The sequence below is a fragment of the Mus musculus genome, chromosome 12, assembly GCF_000001635.26.
Source record: "Mus musculus strain C57BL/6J chromosome 12, GRCm38.p6 C57BL/6J".
Taxonomy (NCBI): Eukaryota; Metazoa; Chordata; class Mammalia; order Rodentia; family Muridae; genus Mus; species Mus musculus.
Window position 1 is genome coordinate 101,548,146 of NC_000078.6, and position 24,330 is coordinate 101,572,475.

The window sequence follows — 24,330 nt, forward strand, 5'->3', positions numbered from 1 at the left end:
AGAGGATCCAGCAATACCTCTCCTGGGCATATATCTAGAAGATGTTCAAACTAGTAAGAAAGACACATGTTCCACTATGTTCATAGCAGCCTTATTTATAATAGCCAGAAGCTGGAAAGAACCCAGATGCCCCTCAACAGAGGAATGGATACAGAAAATGTGATACATTTACACAATGGAATACTACTCAGCTATTAAAAAGAATGAATTTATAAAATTCCTAGGCAAATGTTTGGACCTGGAGGGCATTATCCTAAGTGAGGTAACCCAATCACAAAAGAACTCAAATGATATGTACTCACTGATAAGTGGATATTAGCCCAGAAACTTAGAATACCCAAGATATAAGTTACAATTTACAAAACACATGAAACTCAAGAAGAACAAAGACCAAAGTGTAGACACTTTGACACTTCTTAGAATTGGGAACAAAACACCCATGGAAGGAGTTACAGAGACAAAGTTTGGAGCTGAGACAAAAGGTTGGACCATCTAGAGACTGCCATATCCAGGGATCCACCCCATAATCAGCCTCCAAACGCTGACACCATTGCATACGCTAGCAAGATTTTGCTGAAAGGACCCAGACATAGCTGTCTCTTGTGAGACTACACTGGGGCCTAGCAAAAACATAAGTGGATGCTCACAGTGAGCTATTGGATGGATCACATGGCCCCCAATGGAGGAGGTAGAGAAAGTACCCAAGGAGCTAAAGGGATCTGCAACCCTACAGGTGTAACAACATTATGAACTAACTAGTACCCTGGAGCTCTTGACTCTAGCTGCATATGTATCTAAAGATGGTCTAGTCGGCCATCAGTGGAAAGAGAAGCCCATTGGGCATGCAAACTTTATATGCCCCATACAGGGGAATGCCAGGGCCAAAAAGTGGGAGTGGGTGGGTAAGGGAGTGTGGGGGAGGGTATGGGGGACTTTTGGGATAGCATTGGAAATTTAAATGAGGAAAATACCTAATAAAAAATATTTAAAAAATGAAAAAATAGATATTAGAAATCTAGGTAAACAGTGCCTTAAGAGACCGTCTGAATTATCTGTAAATTCAAAGAATGGGATATACTGGCGAAGACCAAAGCCAGAAGCATACAGGCACAGAACAGGATACTCAGGGAGCAGAGTTCAAAGGGAAGAAACTTTATTGGACCTTCCATGATAAAACTCCATATTTTAACCAAATAGAGCTCCAATTACAACTAGTCATGACAAGATCTTCTGTGATCAGGATGGTGTCCCCATAGACAACGCAACTCGAAAATCTGCACCTCCGGTCTCTTCACATACATCACTACACCCTCCTGCAAAGGTACAGAACCTTCAAACTGGGGTTTATTTATCAAACTTCTTTTTTTTCTGCACTGCAGAAAACTGAGTTTTCTCATTCACACATGTAGATATTCATCGCTATCCAAAAATCATATTGATATATTACTCTAATCAATAAAGCAGTAACATTTTGATATCAATGAGAAATACATTATATTTGAATCATTAGACATTCATCAAACAATATTTCCTTTTCTCCAATTTCAGAGGCCTGATTTGGGATTTGAAGCTATACTAGTTCCACAATATATCTCTACCAACGAAATGTATTTCTTTGCACATGTACCTCTGACTATGCCTACCAACATACAGTGGAAAAAGAGATTTAAAACTATTCACCTGGGGAAAACAATAGAGTTCAGGTAATTAATGATTGTAGTTAATTAAAAATGTAGCAAGGCTGCCTCCCAATTGCTGGTATTAAAGGTGTGCGCCACCACTGCCCGGCTTATTTTCTTGTAATTGATACAAAAGTAAAAGTTCTGTCATTTCCTTTTGTATAGCAACCTTTAATTCCCTAAATTCTTTTAATAGTTCTGGTGCATTTTGTACATGTTCCTTTATGCTTTCCTAGTAGAACTAGATACAGTTATAAGTAAACCATCATATCATCAGCAAATAAATAACATTTCTTAGTATATTTTACCTTTTCCTATTACATTTTGTAGGCCTACTAATAAACACCTTACATAAAAGATATCTTCTTTTTTTGCTCCTGGTTTTTAAAATAATATTTTAAACATTTCACCATAACATGAACTCTTTTATAGTTTTTAACCCATTAAAATATAAAATATCTTTCTTGTTAAATGATTTGGTGATATGTTGGATGGAGAGATGCTGCACAAATATAAATATCTCTGGTCAGATCTTCAGCACACATGTGAATAGAAAGGCATGCAATGGTACACCTGAGATCTTGATTATGGGAGGCAGAGAGGCAAGAGAATCCCAGAGACATGGTAGCTAATCCGTTGTAGTCCATTAGTAATCTCTAGTTTCATTGAGAAAGCCTGTCTAAAAACAAAGTTAAATGTGGTTGAAGCAATGGCTTAGTAATTCAGAGCTGATAATGGTCTGGCAGAAGGGCACAAATTTTGTTACTAGTTTCATGTGAGCAAATGTTTGGATATTTGTTTTGAATTATTTCAAATGTATGTTAAGCTAATCCATAGAATTACTCCTTTAATTTTGGTGAATAATGTGACTTATATTATGGATTCACTATTCCTGTTTTTATCATTTTGTGTTATCTATGCTGAACTTCTGGATTTAATCTGCTAACTTTTAGGACTTTAACATCTGTGTTCAAAAATGAAGTTTATCTAAATTTTTTCAGATATATTTTTTGCCCTTTAAAATTTTTATGGTCTGTTAAGAAAATTATAAATCCTCATAAATATTGTTTTTTAGAAAAATCTTAGGATAGTAGTTTTCTCTACTTTTTCTCTGTTTTTGGAAATGTTTTGAAACTTTATGTACTTAGAATAAAGCCACTCACACAGCCAAGTATTGTGAATATTTTTGTGGGATGTGTTTACTCTCGCCTTTTAGGAAAATTTCATATCTTAGTCTGAGAATTAAATTGACATAAGCTGAAGCAAATCACAAAATTTTACTTAGCATAAGATTTATGTGGCATGGAAAACCTTATAAGAAAACGAAGAACGAATGTGGCAGCTCAAGTTGAATACTTTTTTTTTTCTAGGAAGTTATTTCTATTCTCTTCAGATTATGCAATGACCAAGTAATGATTTTTATCAAGCTTTAGGGACAGAGAGGGGCCTCAAAAGTCTCCCGAGATCTCCATCACTTTCATGAGAGAATGTAAATAGGCTTACTTTTGAATAATCACAACTGCTGTAACTTCAAGAAGGAAATGCCCATTTTATATGCAGGCAACAGAGAGTCCTACAACTTTACCCTTTTGGTTCTTACATTCTTTCCAGCCCTCCCTTTCCCAATGTTTCCTGAGCCTTAAAGAGGTGATAAAGCTTTGATGATCAGTTCCCATTTGGGATGAGCACTGGTCCATGATGCCATAACAATAGTCATTTATTATCAGCACTTTGGAAAGTTAAAAATCTGTGTGTTAGCTACATCACTGCCTCACATTTAACTAGCTCATACACACACACACACACACACACACACACACACACACACACACACACACAACTCAGATCCACCTACCCAAAGAATGTTGCTGCCTGCAGTGCAATGAGCCTTCCTACATCAATTAACAATAAAGGCAGTCACCTACAGACATGCAAATGGGTTTTCCTCTCAGATGAGTCTAAGCTGTACCAATTTAGTCATCAAAACTAGCTAGAACAGGAGGATGGAGAGTTAAGTGTTTAAGAGCATTTGTTGTTCTTCCAGAGGAAACAGATTTGGTTTTGAGGGATTGAATGCCTTCTTCTGACCTATAGTAGTACCAAGCACACATGAGGTGCACACATACCCATGCATGCAAAACACTAATACACATAAACAAATATATATCCTAACTAGAATAAACTCTGATGATATAAATACCACAGAGCCCTACCTACCTCTTTTTTTAAAATTTTTATTTATTAGGTATTTTCTTTATTTACATTTCAAATGCTATCCCAAAAGTCCCCTATACCCTCCCTCAGCCCTGCTTCCCAAACTCACTCACTCCCAATTCTTGGCCCTGGCTTTCCCCTGTACTGGGGCATATAAAGTTTGCAAGACCAATGGGCCTCTCTTCCCAATGATGGCCAACTAGGCCATCTTCTGCTACATACACAGCTAGAGACACGAGTTCTGGGAGTACTGATTAGTTCATATTGTTGTTCCACCTATAGGGCTGCAGACTCCTTCAACTCTTGGGTACTTTCTCTAGTTCCTACATTGTGGGCCCTGTGTTCCATCCTATATATGACTATGAGCATCCACTTCTGTATTTGCCAGGCACTGGCAAAGCCTCACAGGAGACAGCTATATCACAGTCCTTTCTGCAAAATCTTGCTGGCGTATGCAATAATGTCTGAGTTTCGTGGCTGATTGTGGGATGGACTCCTGGTTGGGGCAGTCTCTGGATGGTCCATCATTTCATCTTAGCTCCAAACTTTGCCTCTGCAACTTGTTCCATGGACATTAGGGAGGAATGAAGTGTCCACGAGTTTGTCTTCCATCTTGATTTTCTTGTGTTTTAGAAGTTGTATCTTGGGTAATCTAATTTCTGGGCTAATATCCACTTATCAGTGAGTGCATACAAGTAACTTCTTTTGTGATTGGGTTACCTCACTCAGGATGATATCCTCCAGATACATCCATTTGCCCAAGAATTTCATGAATTCATTAGTTTTAATAGCTGAGTAGTACTCCATTGTGTAAATGTACCACATTTTCTGTATCCATTCCTCTGTTGAGGGACATCTGGGTTCTTTCCAGCTTCTGGCTATTATAAATAAGGCTGCTACCAACATAGTGGAGCATGTGTCCCTATTACCAGTTGGAATATCTGCTGGGTATAAGCCCAGGAGAGGTATTACTGGATCTTCTGGCAGTGCTATGTTCAATTTTCTGAGGTACCACCAGACTGACTTCCAGAGTGGTTGTACCATCTTGCAATTACACCAGCAAAGTAGGAGTGCTCCTCTTTCTCCACATCCTCGACAGCATCTGCTGTCACCTGAGTTTTTGATCTTAGCCATTCTGACTGGTGTGAGGTGGAATCTCAGGGTTGTTTTGATTTGCATTTCCCTGATGATTAAGTATGTTGAACATTTTTTCAAGTGCTTCTCAGCCCTTCAATATTCCTCAGTTGAGAATTCTTTGTTTAGCTCTCTACCCCATTTTTTAATGGGGTTATTTGAATTTCTGGAGTTCAGCTTCTTGAGCTCTTTGTATATATTGGATATTAGTCCCCTATCAGATTTAGGGTTGGTAAAAATTCTTTCCCAATCTGTTGGTGGCCTTTTTGTCTTATTGACAGTATCTTTTGCCCTGAAGAAGATTTGCAATTTTATGAAGTCCCATTTGTCGATTCTTGATCTTACAGCACAGGGCATTGCTGTTCTGTTTAGGAATTTTCCGCCTGTGCCCATATCTTTGAGGGTTTCCCTTACTTTCTCCTCTATAAATTTCAGTGTCTCTGGTTTTATGTGGAGGTCTTTGATCCACTTAGACTTGAGCTTACTACAAGGAGATAAGAATGGATCAATTCTCATTCTTCAACATGATAACCACCAGTTGTTCCAGCACCATTTGTTGAAAATGCTGTCTTTTTTTCCACTGGATAGTTTTAGCTCCCTTGTCAAAGATCAGGTGACCATAGGTGTGTGGGTTCATTTCTGGGTCTTGAATTCTATTTTATTGATCTACCTGTCTGTCACTGTACCAGTACCATGCAGTTTTTTATCCCATCCCACGGGATTCAGTTATTCGTGGGTGCGAGGGGGACCGCAAACCTGGAAGGAGATGGGAGGAAAAGAAAGAGAAACAGGAGACCAGGAAGGTTACCTATCGAGGTCTCGTTTATTAGGCTGAGGTGCCATCTTTTTAAAGCATACATCATGGGGAATATGGGAGGGGTCGAGGAAGAATTATACAAAGAACAAAGAAGTGGGCATCTGCTGACATGGGGGCAGAAGTCAGGCGCCAGGCAGCGGGCACTTTGCATCTTATCTCTGGAACACCAATCCTCCTTGACAGCCATGGGTGTCAGGCTGGGCTCAGGCATAACTCATGTCCTTGAATGTCATGGGAACTCAGGAAGAGATAGGGAAGAGGGGACTGTTATTCAAATTTTACAGCCTTAGGTGCCAGGAAGGGAATAAGGAGGAAGGGGGTGATAACCAGCTCTTAGCAAGAGGCCGTTTGGCCTGTTAGGGAGATTGTGAAGGGCTCTCTTTCTCACCAGATGGTCTCTGATAGTTTTTATCACAATTGCTCTGTAGTACAGCTTGAGGTCAGGCATGGTGATTCCCCCAGAGGTTCTTTTATTGTTGAGAATAGTTTTTGCTATCCTAGGTCTTTTGTTATTCCAGATGAATTTGCAAATTGCCCTTTCTAACTCGGTGAAGAATTGAGTTGGAATTTTGATGTGGATTGCATTGAATCTTTAGATTGCTTTCGGCAGGATAGACATTTTTACTATATTAATCCTGCCAATTCATGAGCAGGGGAGACATTTCCATCTTCTGAGATCTTCAATTTCTTTCTTCAGAGACGTGAAGTGTTCTTGTCATACAGATCTTTCACTTCCTTAGTTAAAGTCACACCAAGGCATTTTATATTATTTGTGACTATTGTGAAGGGTGTTGTTTCCCTAATTTCTTTCTCATCCTGTTTATCCTTTGTGTAGAGCAGGGCCACTGATTTGTTTGAGTTAAATTTATATCCAGCTACAGCACTGAAGCTGTTTATCAGGTTTAGGAGTTCTCTGGTGGAATTTTCATGGTCACTTATATATACTATCTTATCATCTGCAAAAAGTGATATTTTGACTTCTTCCTTTCCAATTTGCATCCCCTTGATCTCCTTTTGTTGTCAAATTTCTCTGTCTAGGATTTCTAGTACTATATTGAATAGGTAGGGAGAAAGTGGGCAGCCTTGTCTAGTCCCTGATTTTGGTGGGATGCTTCTAGCTTCTCTCCATTTACTTTGATGTTGGCTACTAGTTTGCTGTATATTGCTTTATGTTTAGTTATGGTCCTTGAATTCCTGGTCTTTCCATGACTTTTATCATGAAGGGGTGTTGGATTTTTGTCAAATGCTCTCTCAGCATCTAACGAGATGATCAAGTGGTTTTTGTCTTTGAGTTTGTTTATATAGTGGATTATGTTGATGGATTTCCATATATTAAACCATCCCTGCATCCCTGGGATGAAGCCTACTTGGTCATGATGGATAATTGTTTTGATGTGTTCTTGGATTCCATTTGAGAGGATTTTATTGCGTATTTTTGCATCGATATTCATAAGGGAAATTGGTCTGAAGTTCTCTTTCTTTGTTGGATCTTTGTGTGGTTTAGCTATCAGAGTAATTGTGGCTGCATAGAATGAATTGGATAAGGTACCTTTTGTTTCTATTTTGTGAAACAGTTTGAGGAGGGTTGGAATTAGGTCTTCTTTGAAGATCTGATAGAACTCTGCACTAAACCCATCTGTTCTTCAGCTCTTTTTGGTTGGAAGATATTAATGACTGCTTCTATTTCTTTAGGAAAAATGATACTGTTAAAATCGTTAATCTGATCCTGTTTAACTTTGGTACCTGGTATCTGTCTAGGAAGTTGTCCATTTCTTCCAGGTTTTCCAGTTTTGTTGAGTATAGCCTTTTGTAGTAGGATCTGATGATGTTTTGGATTTCCTCAGGATCTGTTGTTATGCCTCCTTTTTCATTTATGATTTTGTTAATTAGGATACTGACCCTGTGTGCTCTAGTTAATCTGGCTAAGGGTTTATCTATCTTGTTGATTATTGCAAAGAACCAGCTCCTGGATTGGTTGATTCTTTGAATAGTTCTTTTTGTTTCCACTTGGTTGATTTCAGCCCTAAGTTTGATTATTTCCTGCAGTCTACTCCTCTTGGGTGAATTTGCTTCCTTTCGTTCTAGTGTTTCTAGGTATGCTGTTAGACTGTTAGTGTATGCTCTCTCTAGTTTCTGCCTCCTGGCTGAGGATGAAGGCCTGACAGGACCCTGCCTGAGAAGCTCTGTTGCTTCTATCACCCAAGTGCTCTCAGGTGATCAGGAGGTCCTGGGTGTGCTTGGGGTACTGTGGCATGGAGAGTCCTCTGGTGCCCTAGATGCCCTTGACCGGCTTCATGCAGAAGATGGCGGGGCTGGCCCCGACCTGAAGGGATCCCAGCCTCTGGTCAGGCAGGGTTCCTTTGTCCCTCTTCCTGCAGGCACAAGACCCTCCACGATTCCCTGGAGTTGATGTTGTTCCACTCACCCATGATCCCAAGATGACCCCGAGGTCCTTTGGAATGGAGAGCACTCTTGAGCCCTCAGCAGCCTCCGCTGGGCTCAGAAAGATGACGGTGGTGGCCCCGACCGGAATGGATGCTACCTACCTCTTAAAGTTACTCCAAAGAACAAATTCTCAATACATGAATGTTAAAATACAAAGAACAAGGAAATTATAGCATCATTATAATGAATAGACACAAGTATACAATTGGATAAAGAAAAAGCAATTAAATCTCATGTGTACTATGAAGAAAACAAATCTGAGACATGGGATATAAGGATTTAATGCTGAGAACAAATAACAGAGTGCTTAGCAGAGAGCTTGCCAAGTGAAAGAAATTCAGATGAGAATCTGGTAGCCAGGAAATAATGTGGGGAGCGTTTGATAAGCAGGAAGATGGCCAGTGCATGCGCATACGTTGAGGTGGCATAACAAAAAGGTCAGTGAGGGGGTAAAAGTCATATTACATGGCAGTAGACAGGCTGCATGAGGAATGTAAGCAGAAACATTGTAAAATGCTATGTTGAAGAAAGAAAGAATTCATATTTATAAATATTCACTCTGACTACAATGGAAAGGGTGAAACAAGATAAGAGTAAAAGGTGACAAACAGTTGAGGGGCTTTGGAAAGAAAGCAGTAATGGTGCTGAAACGGGTATATCTGAGCGTAGGTAGGACTTGGTGGATTATGGTAGAGTCATGAGGAGACAAGAATCAGGTAGGTGGCTGATAAGATGACTCAGCCAGTAAAAACACTTGGTGTACAAGCCTAGTGACTTGTATTTGATCCCTGTAACCCACAATGGAGGTACAGAAAATCTCAAAAGTTATCTTCTGCTTTGTACACACAGGTGGCCATAGTGATACAAACCTTACACACATTAAGCATCATAATAAGTCAATTGTTAAAAGAATCCTACAGAAGTTTCATTTGCAGCTCAGGTGAATGCTGTCATTTTCTGAGATTAAGAACTTGAAGATTTGACAGGATAACTATAAATTCAGCATTAGAAATGTAGTTTTAAATGTCTGCTATGTATTTAAAAGATGGTGTGAAGAAAACCTGAAGTGGACAGTTGTATGTATGGACTCTTTATGCAGAAAAGAGCAGTTACATACATGTGGCAGTTGTTCACATACACATGAGTGGCTCTACTGCAGGATATTATGAAATAGAGGTGAAACATTCCAGTAACAGGATTGGAGCCAGGTGTGAAGGCTGGAAATGAACAACCAGGGGTAGAAAAGACAAGAAGGCAGAAGGCATCTAAACACAAAACAGAGGATACGTCCAGAAACACTCCAGCACTTGGAGAGGAGCTAAAATAAGGCCAAAAGATCACTTTGGATTTGGATGTACTCTACAGTATAATGATCTTGATGGAAGCAGTTTGATTGACATGGGATCCAGACAAAAACAAGCTAGAGTGTCAGAGCAGTTATTTGATGTAGCCATTCCCTTTGATGACAGTCATAGTTATACAGTTGTTCACTCAACAGTTATTCCTACCTCCAGGATCCACTGACCCCTTCATGTAAGTGCATCCCTTATTGCCTAGGTCCCACTTCTTTCTTCTTTTAAGGTTTATTTCTCTCTCCCTTTTGAACTACACAGTACCTGGCCACCTAATAGCAATTCTTGACACTTAGAGACTCCAAATGGGAGGAGTTGGGGACAGCTTTGGTAATGGAGTTGGCTGCTGGCCCTGGCCACTGACTTCACACACAAAAAGTTTAACTTCTTTAAAATGGTGGGTTTAAAAATAATTTAATTAGAGTTTTACAACAAAACCATGGAGAAGAGCAGAAAGTTCTCATGTACTCCATCACCACTCTTTTGTTCTCCCCATTCACCACAAACTCCCAGAGTTGTATACTTGCTCAAACTGATAACCTATACATACATACTTCACCCACAAATCATAACTGTGACAGGATTCATTTCTTTGAGATAGTAAATTTCTATGTAGCCCAAAGCTGGGCTCAAATCCTCCATCTTCCTGCCTCAGCTACCTGAGTGCAAAGGTGACATGCAGGTTATATATCCAACCTATGTTTCACTTTTGATGCCTAGGGTTGGAACATCTGTATAGTGGCATTATAGTGCAAACACTATAGTCATGTTGTATAAAAACTCCCCTGTGTCTCACCTGGTAATCCTTGTCTTCCCAGCTCTTAGCAACGTTGTTGTTGTTGTTGTTGTTGTTGTTGTTGTTGTTGTTGTTATTGTTATCTCCTTTGATTTGCCTGTTCTAGAATACAACATAGCTGGGAGTTATACACCCTTTTGAAATTTGCAAATTTGCTTCTTACACTTAAAAATAAGCCTTAAGATTCCTATTACCCTGCTTAAATAAGACCAGAACAATTATTGAGTCACTCGATATGCTAAAATAGAAGGGGAAAATTTCATGGGACCCCACCACTAGGTAAAGAATTACAGGTAACTAAGGAATGCTGAGAGCTAGAAAATTATTCTTCCTCAGGCATGAGCCCCTTTGTTGGTTATCCAATACCAAGTTGTCAGGCCTGAAATCATGTACACATACAAGTGCAGTAAACGGACTAGGCAGTTGCTAGCATATATATACATACATGTGTATATATATGTATATATATATGAATTTAGAGGAAAAAAGTTAATGAAATTGAAAGGGAATGAGATGTGGGAGGAGTAGACATAGGAAGGGTAGAGGGAGGAACTGAAAGTAGGAAATGATTTAATTATAACTAAATTTCAAAAAAATTAAAAGTTCCTATTATCTTTTTAAAAAATAATGTTTCTTAAAATAACATACTTAAAAGTATGATTAACTGAGGTGCAGAAAATACCATAGAAAACATTGACATAACAGTCAAATAAAATGCAAAAATCATCAAAATCCCAACTCAATTCTTAAGAGTTAGAAAGGGTAATTTGCAAATTCATCTGAAATAACAAAAAACCTAGGATAGCAAAAACTCTTCTCAACAATAAAAGAACCTCTGGTGGAATCATCATCCCTGACCTCAAACTGTACTACAGAGCAATTGTGAAAACAAAATGCATGGTATTGGTACAATGACAGGCAAGTAGATCAATGGAATAGAATTGAAGACCCAGAAATGAACCCACACACCTACGGTCACTTGATCTTTGACAAGGGAGCTAAAACCATCCAGTGGAAAGAAGACTGCATTTTCAACAATTGGTACTGGTTCAACTGGCAGTTAACATGTTGAAGAATGCGAATCAACCCATTCTTATCTCCTTGTACAAAGCTCAAGTCCAAGTGGATCAAGGACCTCCACATAAAACCAGACACTGAAACTTATAGAGGAGAAAGTGGGGAAGAGCCTCAAGCATATGGGCACAGGGGGAAAATTCTTGAACAGAATACTAATGGATTATTCTGTAAGATCAAGAATTGACAAATAGGACCTCATAAAATTGCAAAGCTTATGTAAGGCAAAGGACACTGGCAATAAGACAAAAAGGCAACCAACAGATTGGGAAACTTATCTTTACCAATCCTAAATCCGATAGAGGGCTAATACCCAATATATACAAAGAACTCAAGAAGATAGACTCCAGAGAATGAAATAACCCTATATAAAAATGGGGTACAGAGCTAAACAATTCTCAACTGAGGAATAACAAATGGATGAGAAGCACCTAAAAAAAATGTTCAACATCCTTAGTCATTAGGGGAATGCAAATCAAAACAACCCTAAGAATCCACCTCACTCCAGTCAGAATGGCTAAGATCAAAAGCTCAGGTGACAGCAGATGCTGGCGAGGATGTGGAGAAAGGGGAACACTCCTCCATTGCTGGTGGGATTGCAAGCTTGTACAACCACTCTGGGAGTCAGTCTGGTGTTTCCTCAGAATATTGGACCTAGTACTACCCAAGGATCCAGCAATACAACTCCTGGGCATATACCCAGAAGATGTTGCAACTTGTAATAAGGACACATGCTCCACTATGTTCATAGCAGCCTAATTTATAATAGCCAAAATCTGGAAAGAACCCAGATGTCTCTCAAAAGAGGAATGGATAGAGAAAATGTGGCACAGTTACACAATGGAGTACTACTCAGCTATACAAATCAATGAATGTATAAAATTCATTGGCAAGTGGATGTATCTGGAGGCTATCATCCTGAGTGAGGTAACCCAATCACAAAAGAGCACACATGATATGCACTCACTGCTAAGTGAATATTATTCCAGAAGATCGAAATATCTAAGATACAACTAACAAACCACAAACTTCTCAAGAAGAAGGAAGACCAAAGTGTGGATACTTAGATCATTCCAGAAAGGGGAAACAAAATACCCATGGAAGGCATTACAGAGACAAAGTGTGCAGCAGAGAATGAAGAAATGACCAGCCAGAGACTGCCCCACCTGGGGATCCATCACATATACAATCACAAAACCCTGACACTATTGTGGCTGCCAACAAGTGCTTCCTGGCAGGAGCCTGATATAGCTGTTCTCTGAGAGGCTCTGCCAGTACCTGACAGATACAGAGGTGGATGTTCACAGCCATCCATTGGACTGAGCACAGGCTATCCAATGAAGGAGCTAGAGAAAGGACCAAAGGAGATAAAGGGGTTTACAGCTCCATAGAAGGAGCAACAATATGAACTAACCAGTACCCCCAGAGCTCACAGGGACTAAACCAACAACCAAAGAGTAAACATAGTGGGACTCATGGGTCCAGTTACATATGCAGCAGAGGATGGCCTAGTTGGTCATCAGTGGGAGAAGAGGCCCTTGGCCCTATGCCCCAGTGTAGGGGAATGCCAGGGCCAGGAAGTAGGAGTGGGTGAGCTGGTGAGCAGGGGGTGGGAGAATAGGATAAGGGGAGGGCGTTTTCAGTAGGACACCAGGAAAGGGGATAAAATTTGAAATGTAAATAAAAAAATCTAATAAAATAAAAAAGAAAGAAAACCACAAAAGGAGTAAATATCTAAAACAAAATTATAGAAGAAATTATAGAAGAAATTATAGAAGAAAACTTCCCAAACCTAAAGAAAGTGATGCGCATGAATATACAAGAAGCTTACAGAACTCCAAGTACATTGAACCAGAAAAGAAATTTTTCCCATCACATAATAAACAAAACACCAGATGCACTAAACAAAGAAAGAATATTAACAGCAGTAACGGGAAAAGGTCAAGTAACACATAAAGGCAGACATATTAGAATTACACCAGACTTCTCACCAGAGACTGTGAAAGCTAGAAGATCCTGGGCAGATGTCATACAGACCCTAAGAGAACATAAAGGCCAGCACAGGCTACTATACCCAGCAAAACTCAATTACCATAGGGGGAGAAACCAAGATATTCCATGACAAAACCAAATTTATACAATTTCTTTCCATAAATCAAGTCCTACAAATGATAATAGATGGAAAGCACCAACACAAGGAGGGAAACAACACTCTAGAAAGGACAAAGTAATCTTTCAACAAACCCAAAAGAAGATAGCTACACAGACATAATTCCACCTCTAATAACAAAAATAACAGGAAGTAACAATCCCTTTTCCTTAATATCATTCAACATCAATAGACTCAATTCCCTACTAAAAAGATGTAGAACAGACTGGTTATGTAAACAGGACCCAGCATTTTTCTGTGTACAGGAAACGCACCTCAGTGAAAAAGACAGACACTACCTCAGAGAAAAAGGTTGAAAAACAATATTGCAAGCAAATGGTCCCAAGGAACAAGCTAGAGTAGCTATTCTAATGTCAAATAAAATCAACTTTTAACCAAAAGTTATCAAAAAAGATAAGGAAGGACACTTCATACTGGTCAAAGGAAAAACCTACCAAGAACTCTCAATTCTGAACATCCTTGTCTCAAATGCAAGGGCACCCACATTCATAAAAGAAACTTTAGTAAAACTCAAAGCACATATCACACCCCACACAGTAATAGGGGGAGACTTCAACACCCTACTCTCGTCAATAGACAGATAATAGAAACAGAAACTAAACAGAGACACAGTGAAACTAGCAGAAATTATGAACCAAATGGATGTAACAGATATTTATAGAACATTTTATCCTGAAGCAAACGAATATACCTTCTTCTCAGCACCTCATGGTACCTTCTCCAAAATTAACCATTTAATTGGTCACAAAACAGACCTCAACAGAAAAAAAGAATATTGAAAAAATCCCATCCACACTAACAGATCACCACCGACTAAAGCTGGTCTTAAATACCAATAAAAACAACAGAAAGCACACATACACATGGAAGCTGATCAACACTCTATTCAATGATAACTTGGTCAAGGAAGAAATAAAGACATTAAAGGCTTTTTATTTTTAGAACTTAATGAAAATAAAGACATATCATACCAAAACTTATGGGACACAATGAAAGCAGTGGTAAGAGGAAAACTCATAGCTCCAAGTGCCTCCAAAAAGAAACTGAAGAGAGCTCACACCTGACCGTGCTGACCAGTAGCAGCTTGACCGTACACCTGAAATCTCTAGAACAAAAATAATAAAATTCACCCAAGAGGAGCAGAGGGCCAGAAATGAACAAACTCAGGGCTGAAATCAACCAAGTAGAAACAAAAAGAACTATACAAAGAATCAATAAAACCATGAGCTAGGTCTTTGAGAAAAACAGCAAGATAGATAAACCCTTAGCCAGACTAACCAGAGGGCACAGAGATAGTATCCAAATTAATAAAATCAGAAATGAAAAGGGAGACTTAGCAATGAAATATATCTTAAAATAATTATTCTGTTTGTTGTATATTAACAGTTGAAAATATTAAAATCATGTTCTATAAACATTATAAATATATTATTGATAATTTTTCTCACTACTCTTGAAATCAGCACTTTCTTAATGTTTAACTTAAAGAGTTTTTGCTAATTTGAATTTTTTAAAATATACTTTCTGATAAAATAGTTTCTCTCCTAGAAACACTGATAATCTTTTTTAAGTAAACTGATTGATTGTTAGATGATGTTACACACATATAAAATATGTGTTAAATACTCTCTCACTATGTCAGGTGGTATCATTATAATGGCTTTTGAATATATTTCTTAATGATTCATTTGTAATATCTTATGCTATTTTACTATGTTTAATTCCCAAAGAATATTTTGTATGTTTTGAAACGATATAGTATGCAACATTAGATATAGGATCCTCAGTTATACTATTAAATAGTCATTAATGATATTTTTAGGGTATGAAAGGATATAAATATAAACATTGAACACATGTTTATGTATTATTTGATTCTTAAAATATTCAATATTATTGATATGTTTGATGTATAAATTGCTTTTAAATAATTAAAAAGTTAAGAAAATAAAGGATGCTGGGTATCTGATATTACTGGTGATGATGGAATCACAGACATGAGAGCTGAAGAAACAAGAAATAGATTTCTACCAGAATTCCTTGAGCTCCATAGTAGCAAATCAAAGAATTACTGCCAATATTCAGGAAAAATCGAAGCCTCATATTAATCCGACATAAACTTATATTGCTTAACAAGACTGTTAAATTTTTAAACCTTTGCCTAGAAAATTAAACAAAATAAAACCATAGCTAGTGTCAGTGTCAGAAGTTCTGCTTGTCATCATGAGTCTTAAATATTAGAAAATGAATTGGCTAGGAATAAATGTAAGAGCTTTCAGATTATAAATTTCCTCAAAAGTTTTTTTAGGACTGTCAATTTGAGGGATGTTGGAGTTGGATCTTTAAAGTGTTTTGTTATAAATATTGATGTCATTGCTTTTTATCTAACTACCTGTCTTTGTTCTGGTTCTGTTTTCATAAAACTACATTCCGGTTTTGATTTTTGTCCCCCAGAATGTAGAGTGGGGAAAAAAAAAAACACTTTTTTTGCAACTTGAAAAAAAAAGTGTGATTAAGCACTTTTTATTAGATGTTTTCTTCATTTACACTTCAAATGCTATCCCCTTTTCTAGTTTCCTCTCCAAAAATCCCCTATACCCTTCCCCCTCTCCCTGCTCCCCAACCCACCCACTCCCACTCCCAGCCCTGGCATTCTCCTATACTGAGTCATAGAATCTTTGCAAAACCAAGGGCCTCTCCTCCCATTGATGTCTGACTAGGCCATCCTCTGCTACATATGCAGCTAGAGACATGAGCTCTGGGGGGGGGGGGGTACTGGTTAGTTCATATTGTTGTTCCTCCTATAGGGTTGCAGACCCCTTCAACTCCTTGGGTACTTTCTCTAGCTCCTTCATAGCGGACCCTGTGTTCCATCCAATAGATGACTGTGAGCATCCACTTCTGTATTTGCCAGGCACTGGCATAGCCTCTCAGGAGTTAGCTATATCAGGGTCCTGTCAGCAAAATCTTGTTGGTATATGCAATAGTATCTGAGCTTGGTGGTTGTTTATGGGATGGATCCCCAGGTGGAGCAGGCTTTGGATGGTCCATCCTTTGGTCTCAGCTCCAAACTTTGTCTCTGTAACTCCTTCCATGGGTATTTTGTTCCCCCTTTTAAGAAGGAACACTATTCACACTTTGGTCTTCCTTCTTCATGAGTTTTGCAAGTTGCATCTTGGGTATTCTAAGTTTCTGGGCTAATATCCACGTATCAGTGAGTGCATATCATTTTTTTTCTTTTGTGATTGGGTTACCTCACTCAGGATGATATCCTCCAGATACATCCATTTATGTAAGAATTTCATAAATTCATTCTTTTTAATAGCTGAGTAGTACTCCATTGTGTAAATGTACCACATTTTCTGTATCCATTCATCTATTGAGGGACATCTGGGTTCTTTCCAGTTTCTGGCTACTATAAATAAGGCTGCTACCAACATAGTGGAGCATGTGTCCTTATTACAAGTTGGAACATTTTCTGGGTATACGCCCAGGAGTGGTATTGCTGCATCTTCTACTAGTAAGTCCAATTTTCTAAGGAACTGCCAAACTGATTTACTTGCATGGTACTGTTACAGCAACAGACAAGTAGACCAATGGAATAGAATTGAAGACCCAGAAATGAACCCACACACCTATGGTCATTTGATCTTTGACAAAGGAGCCAAAACCATCCAATGGAAAAAAAGGACAGAATTTTCAACAAATGCTGCTGACTAAACTGATGGCTATCATGTAGAAGAATGCGAATTGATATATTCTTATCTCCTTGTACAAAGCTCAAGTCTAAGTGGATCAAGGAACTACACATAAAACCAGAGACACTGAATCTTATAGAGGAGAAAGTGGGGGAAGAGCCTCAAAGATATGGGCACAGGGAAAAAATTCTTAAACAGAACAGCAATGGCTTGTGCTGTAAGACGAAGAATTGATAAATGGTACATCATAAAGTTGCAAAGTTTCTGTAAGGCCAAGGACACTGTCAATAAGAAAAAAGGCCACCAACAGGTAGGGAAAAGATCTTAGGGGCTAATACCCAATATATATGTATATATATGGAAATTGGATTCCAGAAAACCAAATAACCCTATTTTTAAAATGGGGCTCAGAGCTAAACAAAGAATTCTCACCTGAGGAATACTGAATGGCTGAGAAGTACATGAAAAAATGTTCAACATCCTTAATCATCAGGGAAATGCAAATCAAAACAACCCTGAGATTCCACCTCACACCAGTCAGAATGGCTAAGATCAAAAATTCAGGTGACAGCAGATGTTGGCAAGGATGTGGAGAAAGAGAAACACTCCTCCATTGTGGGTGGGATTGCAAGCTGGTACAACAACTCTGGAAATCAGTGATTAAGCATTTTTAAGTTGTGAAAATAATTTATGATAGTGAAATTCCTCTTAAATATACATGAAATCTTCTGAAGCTAAAAGTAATATGCACTCAACCAGTTTTTAAATTCTATTTGGAACATTAAACACGATAGAAGTAGAAAAAAAAAATCTCTTATGAGAGGAAATTGTGACAGGTTCCTGATTAAACAGAAAATGTTTCATCTCCAAGGGAGAATATGCAGTGTAACTGTGGCTTCATAGAATGAATTGGGTAGTGTTCCTTCTGTTTCTACTTGGTGGAATATTTTGAAGATATTGGTATTAGTTCTTTTTTAAAGGTCTCATAGAATTCTGCACTAAATCCATCTGATCCTGGGCTCTTTTTGGTTGGGAAACTTATAATGAATGCTTCTATTTCTTTAGGGGTAATGGGACTGGTAAATGGTTTATCTGGTCCTGATTTAAATTTGGTATTTGGTATCTGTCTAGAAAAATGGGCATTTCATCCAGATTTTCCAGTTTTGTTGAATATAGGCTTTTGTAGTAGGACCTGATGATTTTTTTTAATTTCCTCATTTTCCATTATTATATCTCCCTTTCCCTTTTGATTTTGTTAATTTAATTGATTCTGTCTCTGTGCCCTCTAGTTAGCCTGGCTGAGATTTTATCTATCTTGCTTCTTTTCTCAAAGAACTAGCTCCTGTATAGTTATTTTTGTTTCTACTTGGTTGGTTTCAGCTCTGAGTTTGATTATTTCCTGCCCTCTGCTCCTCTTTGGTGTATTTGCATCTTTGTGTTCTAGAGCTTTCAGGTACGCTGTTAAGAATATATGTATATATGTATATGCTCTCTCCAGTTTCTTTTTGAGGCACTCAGAGCTGTGTATTCATCTTATCAGTGCTTTCTTGATGTTCCATAAGTTTTGGTATGTTGTGCCTTTATTTTCATTAAATTCTAAAGAGTTTTTAATATCTTTATTTCTTCTTTGGCCAAGTTATTATTGAGTAGGGCATTGTTTAGCTTCCATGTGTATGTGGGCTTTCTGTGGTATTTGTTGCTATTGAAGACCAGCCTTAGTCCATGGTGATATGATAGGATGCATGGGATTATTTCTATCTTCTTTTTTCTGTTGAGGCCTGTTTTGTGAATAATTAAATAATCAGCTTTGAAAAAAGTACCATGAGTTTCTGAGAAGGTATATTCTTTTGCTTTAGGATAAAATGTTCTATAAATATCTGTTACATCTATTTGGTTCATAACTTCTGCTAGTTTCACTGTGTCTCTATTTAGTTTCTGTTTCTATTATCTGTCTATTGATGAGAGTAGGGTGTTGAAGTCTCCCCCCTATTGCTGTGTGGGGTGTAATATGTGCTTTGAGCATTACTAAAGTTTCTTTTATGAATGTGGATGGAAAGATATTGTGTAAATTTGTTTTCGTTATGGAATATCTTGGTTTTTCCATCTATGGTAATTGAGAGTTTTGTTGGGTATAGTATCCTGGGCTAGCATTTGTGTTCTCTTGGGATCTATATAACATCTGCCCAGGATCTTCTAGCTTTTCATAGTCTCTGGTGAGAAGCCTGGTGTAATTCGGACAAGTCTGCCTTTATATGTTACTTGACCTTTTTTCCCTTACTGCTTTTTATATTCTTTCTTTGTTTTGTGCATTTGGTGTTTTGACTATTATGTAACAGGAGGAATTTCTTCTCTGATCCAATCTATTTGGAGTTCTGTAGGCCTCTTGTATGTTCATAGGCATCTCTTTCTTTAGGATAGGGAAATTTTCTTCTATAATTTTGTTTTAGATATTTACTGGCCCTTTAAGTTGGGAATCTTTTATCTCTTCTATACCTATTATCCTTAGGTTTGGTATTCTCATTGTGTCCTGAATTTCCTGGATGTCTTGGGTTAGGAGTTTTTTGCATTTTTGCATTTTCTTTGACTGTTGTGTCAATGTTTTCTATGGTATCTTCTGCCCCTGAGATTCTTTCTTCTATCGCTTATATTCTGTTGGTGATACTTAGATCTGTGACTCCCTATCTCTTTCCCAGGTTCTATTTCCAGGGTTGTCTCCCTTTATGATGTCTTTATTATTTATATTGACACGTTTATATCCTGGAGGGTTTTGTTCAATTCCTTCACGAGTTTGGTTGTGTTTTCCTGTAATTCTTTAAGGGATTTTTGTGTTTCCTCTTTAAGGGCTTCTAGGTGTTTCCTGTGTTTTCCTGTATTTCTTTAAGAGAGTTATTTATGTCTTTCTTAAGGCCCCCTATCATCATCATGAGTTGTGATTTTTGAAGCTGAGACTTGCTTTTCTGGTGTGTTGGGTATCCAGGGCTCACTGTGGTAAGAGAACTGCTTTCTGATTATGCCAAGTAGCCTTGGTTTCTGTTGCTTATGTTTTTGCCCTTGCCTCTCACCATTTGGTTATCTCTGGTGGTAGCTGATCTTGCTGTCTCTGATTTATGGCTTGTCCCTCCTTCAAGCTGGTTTGTCAGTACTCCTGGGAAACCTGCTCTCTCCTGGTGGTTTTTTTGGGTATGAAACGCCATGCCACAGGATCAGCTCTGGACACAGACTCCTATTGTCTTCTATTGACTTGATAATTATTTATTGATGTATAATATTCCATGTCTGGTTAGACCACATTTTAAACTATTTACCCATATTTTTAATTTATTTTTATTAATTTATGTATTGGTATGTATTATCTTATATAATCATTCACTGCCCATGGAGGCTAGAAAAGAGCAGTGGGTCCCCATAAGTGGCGGTACATGTGTTTATGAGCTGCTTTGTTGGGGGCCAAACCAGGTACTCTAGAAGAGCACACAGCGTTGTTAAATACTGAGTATCTCCCCAGCCCCAACCTATTCACCAAATAAAAGACATTCCAGCTGCTCCCAATGAACAAAGTGCTATTGGTATCTATCTTCAGGTTTCAGTATAGACATGTCTTTTCAGTACATTTAGGTAAATACCTAGAAATGTTGCATAAAAGAATTTTTGAGATTAAATAAACTGCCTAACTTGCCAGACCTTTCTACATTGCCACCAGCAATAAATTAGAATTTTTGTCATATCTGGCCAGCACTTGGCATGGTTACTGTTAGGGTTTTGTTATTTTGTCACTTTCTGTTATTTCTCACTTCCCATTCCCTGATGATGAAAGACTGTATTGCTTTTTCTGTGCTTACTTGCCATCTACTTGTGTGCCGGAGTGTGTGTGTGTGAGTGTGTGTGAGTGTGTGTGCGCGCACGCGCGCGCACGTGTACCTTGCTTTCTCTTTTTCTTTCTGTCTTTCTAGCTCTTGCTTTTGTTCTGTGTGTGTGTATACACATACGTACATGTGTGTGCATCTGCCTGAATCCATCTCCACAGTCCTGAGATTCCAAACCATCCTTACCTTACCTTACCTTACACTTCTTTGCTTGCTCCCTCTTCTTTCTCCCCATCCCCTCCTTTTATGGCCAACATTAGTCTGCATGCTTCCACATGCCCTTGGCTATTCTCTTTATCTTATCTACAATGAGCTTTCCCCTCCACCAGAACTATGAGCAGTTATTTCTTCTTTTTCTTTTCTTTTCTTTCTTCCCTTTCCTTTTCTTTTCTTTTTTTCTTTTTTTTTTTGAGTGATTTATTTATTTGTATTATTATTAGGTATTTTTTTCATTTACATTTCCAATGCTATATCAAAAGTCCCCCACACACTCCCACACCCATCTTGGCCATTCTGACTGGTGTGAGGTGGAATCTCAGGGTTGTTTGATTTGCATTTCTCTGATGATTAAGGATGCTGAACATTTTTTCAGGTGCTTCTCAGCCATTTGGTATTCCTCAGGTGAGAATTCTTTGTTTAGCTCTGAGCCCCATTTTTTAATGGGGTTACTTGATTTTCTAAAGTTCACCTTCTTGAGTTCTTTATATATATTGGATATTAGTCCCCTATCTGATTTAGGATAGGTAAAGATCCTTTCCCAATCTGTTGGTGGCCTTTTTGTCTTATTGACGGTGTCTTTGCCTTACAGAAGCTTTGCAATTTTATGAGGTCCCATTTGTCTATTCTCGATCTTACAGCACAAGCCATTACTGTTCTATTCAGGTATTTTTCCCCTGTGCCCATATCTTTGAGGCTTTTCCCCACTTTCTCCTCTATAAGTTTGAGTGTCTCTGGTTTTATGTAGAGTTCCTTGATCCACTTATACTTGACCTTAGTACAAGGAGATAGGAATAGATCAATTCACATTCTTCTACATGATAACCACCAGTTGTGCCAGCACTATTTGTTGAAAATGCTGTCTGTTTTCCACTGGATGGTTTTAGCTCCCTTGTCAAAGATCAAGTGACCATAGGTGTGTGGGTTCATTTCTGGGTCTTCAATTCTATTCCATTGGTCTACTTGTCTGTCTCTATACCAGTACCATTCAGTTTTTATCACAATTGCTCTGTAGTACAACTTTAGGTCAGGCATGGTGATTCCACCAGAGGTTCTTTTATCTTTGAGAAGAGTTTTTGCTATCCTAGGTTTTTTGTTATTCCACATGAATTTGGAGATTGCCCTTTCCAATTAGTTGAAAAATTGAGTTGGAATTTTGAGGTGGATTGCATTGAATCTGTAGATTGCTTTTGGCAAGATAGCCATTTTTACTATATTGATCCTGCCAATCCATGAGCATGGGAGATCTTTCCATTTTCTGAGATATTCTTTAATTTCTTTCTTCAGAGACTTGAAGATCTTATCAAAAAGATCTTTCACTTCCTTCCTTAGAGACACGAAAAGGTATTTTATATTATTTGTGACTATTGAGAAGGGTGTTGTTTCCCTAATTTCTTCCTCAGCCTGTTTATCCTTTGTGTACAGAAAGGCCATTGACTTGTTTGAGTTAATTTTATATCCAGATACTTCATCGAACCTGTTTATCAGGTTTAGGAGTTCTCTGGTGAAATTTTTAGGGTCACTTATATATGCTATCACTATCCTAGCTTTTTTGTTATTCCACATGAATTTGGAGATTGCCCTTTCCAATTAGTTGAAAAATTGAGTTGGAATTTTGAGGTGGATTGCATTGAATCTGTAGATTGCTTTTGGCAAGATAGCCATTTTTTACTATATTGATCCTGCCAATCCATGAGCATGGGAGATCTTTCGATCTTCTGAGATATTCTTTAATTTCTTTCTTCAGAGACTTGAAGATCTTATCAAACAGATCTTTCACTTCCTTGCTTAGAGTCACAAAAAGGTATTTTATATTATTTGTGAGTATTGAGAAGGGTGTTGTTTCCCTAATTTCTTTCTCAGCCTGTTTATCCTTTGTGTACAGAAAGGCCATTGACTTGTTTGAGTTAATTTTATATCCAGCTACTTCACCGAAGCTGTTTATCAGGTTTAGGAGTTCTCTGGTGGAATTTTTAGGGTCACTTATATATGCTATCAAATCATCTGCAAAAAGTGATATTTTGACTTCTTCCTTTCCAATTTGTATCCCCTTGATCTCCTTTTGTTGTCGAATTGCTCTGGCTAGGACTTCAAGTACAATGTTGAATAGGTAGGGAGAAAGTGGGCAGCCTTGTCTGGTCCCTGATTTTAGTGGGATTGCTTCCAGCTTCTCACCATTTACTTTGATTTTGGCTACTAGTTTTCTGTAAATTGCTTTTATCATGTTTAGGTATGGGCCTTGAATTCCTGATCTTTCCAAGACTTTTATCATGAATGGGTGTTGGATTTTGTCAAATGCTTTCTCAGCATCTAACGAGATGATCATGTGGTTTTTGTCTTTGAGTTTGTTTATATAATGGATTACATTGATGGATTTCCTTATATTAAACCATCCCTGCATCCCTGGAATGAAACCTACTTGGTCAGGATCAATGATTGTTTTGATGTGTTCTTGGATTCGGTTAGCAAGAATTTTATTGAGGATTTTTGCATCGATATTCATAAGGGAAATTGGTCTGAAGTTCTCTATCTTTGTTGGGTCTTTCTGTAGTTTAGGTATCAGAGTAATTGTGGCTTCATAGAATGAGTTGGGTAGAGTACCTTCTGCTTCTATTTTGTGGAATAGTTTGCGAAAAAGAACTGGAATTAGATCTTTGAAGGTCTGATAGAACTCTGCACTAAACCCATCTGCTCCTGGGCTTTTTTTTTTTTTTTTGGTTGGGAAACTATTAATGACTGCTTCTATTTCTTTAGGGGATACAGGACTGTTTAGATAAATAACCTGATCCTGATTTAACTTTGGTATCTGGTATCGTCTAGAAATTTGTCCATTTCATCCAGGTTTTCCAGTTTTGTTGAGGATCTGATGGGG

At 38.1% G+C, this 24,330-nt stretch overlaps 1 protein-coding gene across 2 annotated transcripts in view; it reads left to right on the top strand.

The window, feature by feature from the left end:
• Nucleotides 1-24,330, top strand: part of Catsperb (cation channel sperm associated auxiliary subunit beta) — a 221,365-nt gene that overhangs the window by 143,501 nt on the left and 53,534 nt on the right. For both annotated transcript variants that reach the window (XM_006515929.1, NM_173023.2), the window contains exon 17: nt 1,549-1,703. In XM_006515929.1, the coding sequence (XP_006515992.1) occupies nt 1,549-1,703 (155 nt within the window). The remainder of the gene's footprint in view (nt 1-1,548; nt 1,704-24,330) is intronic.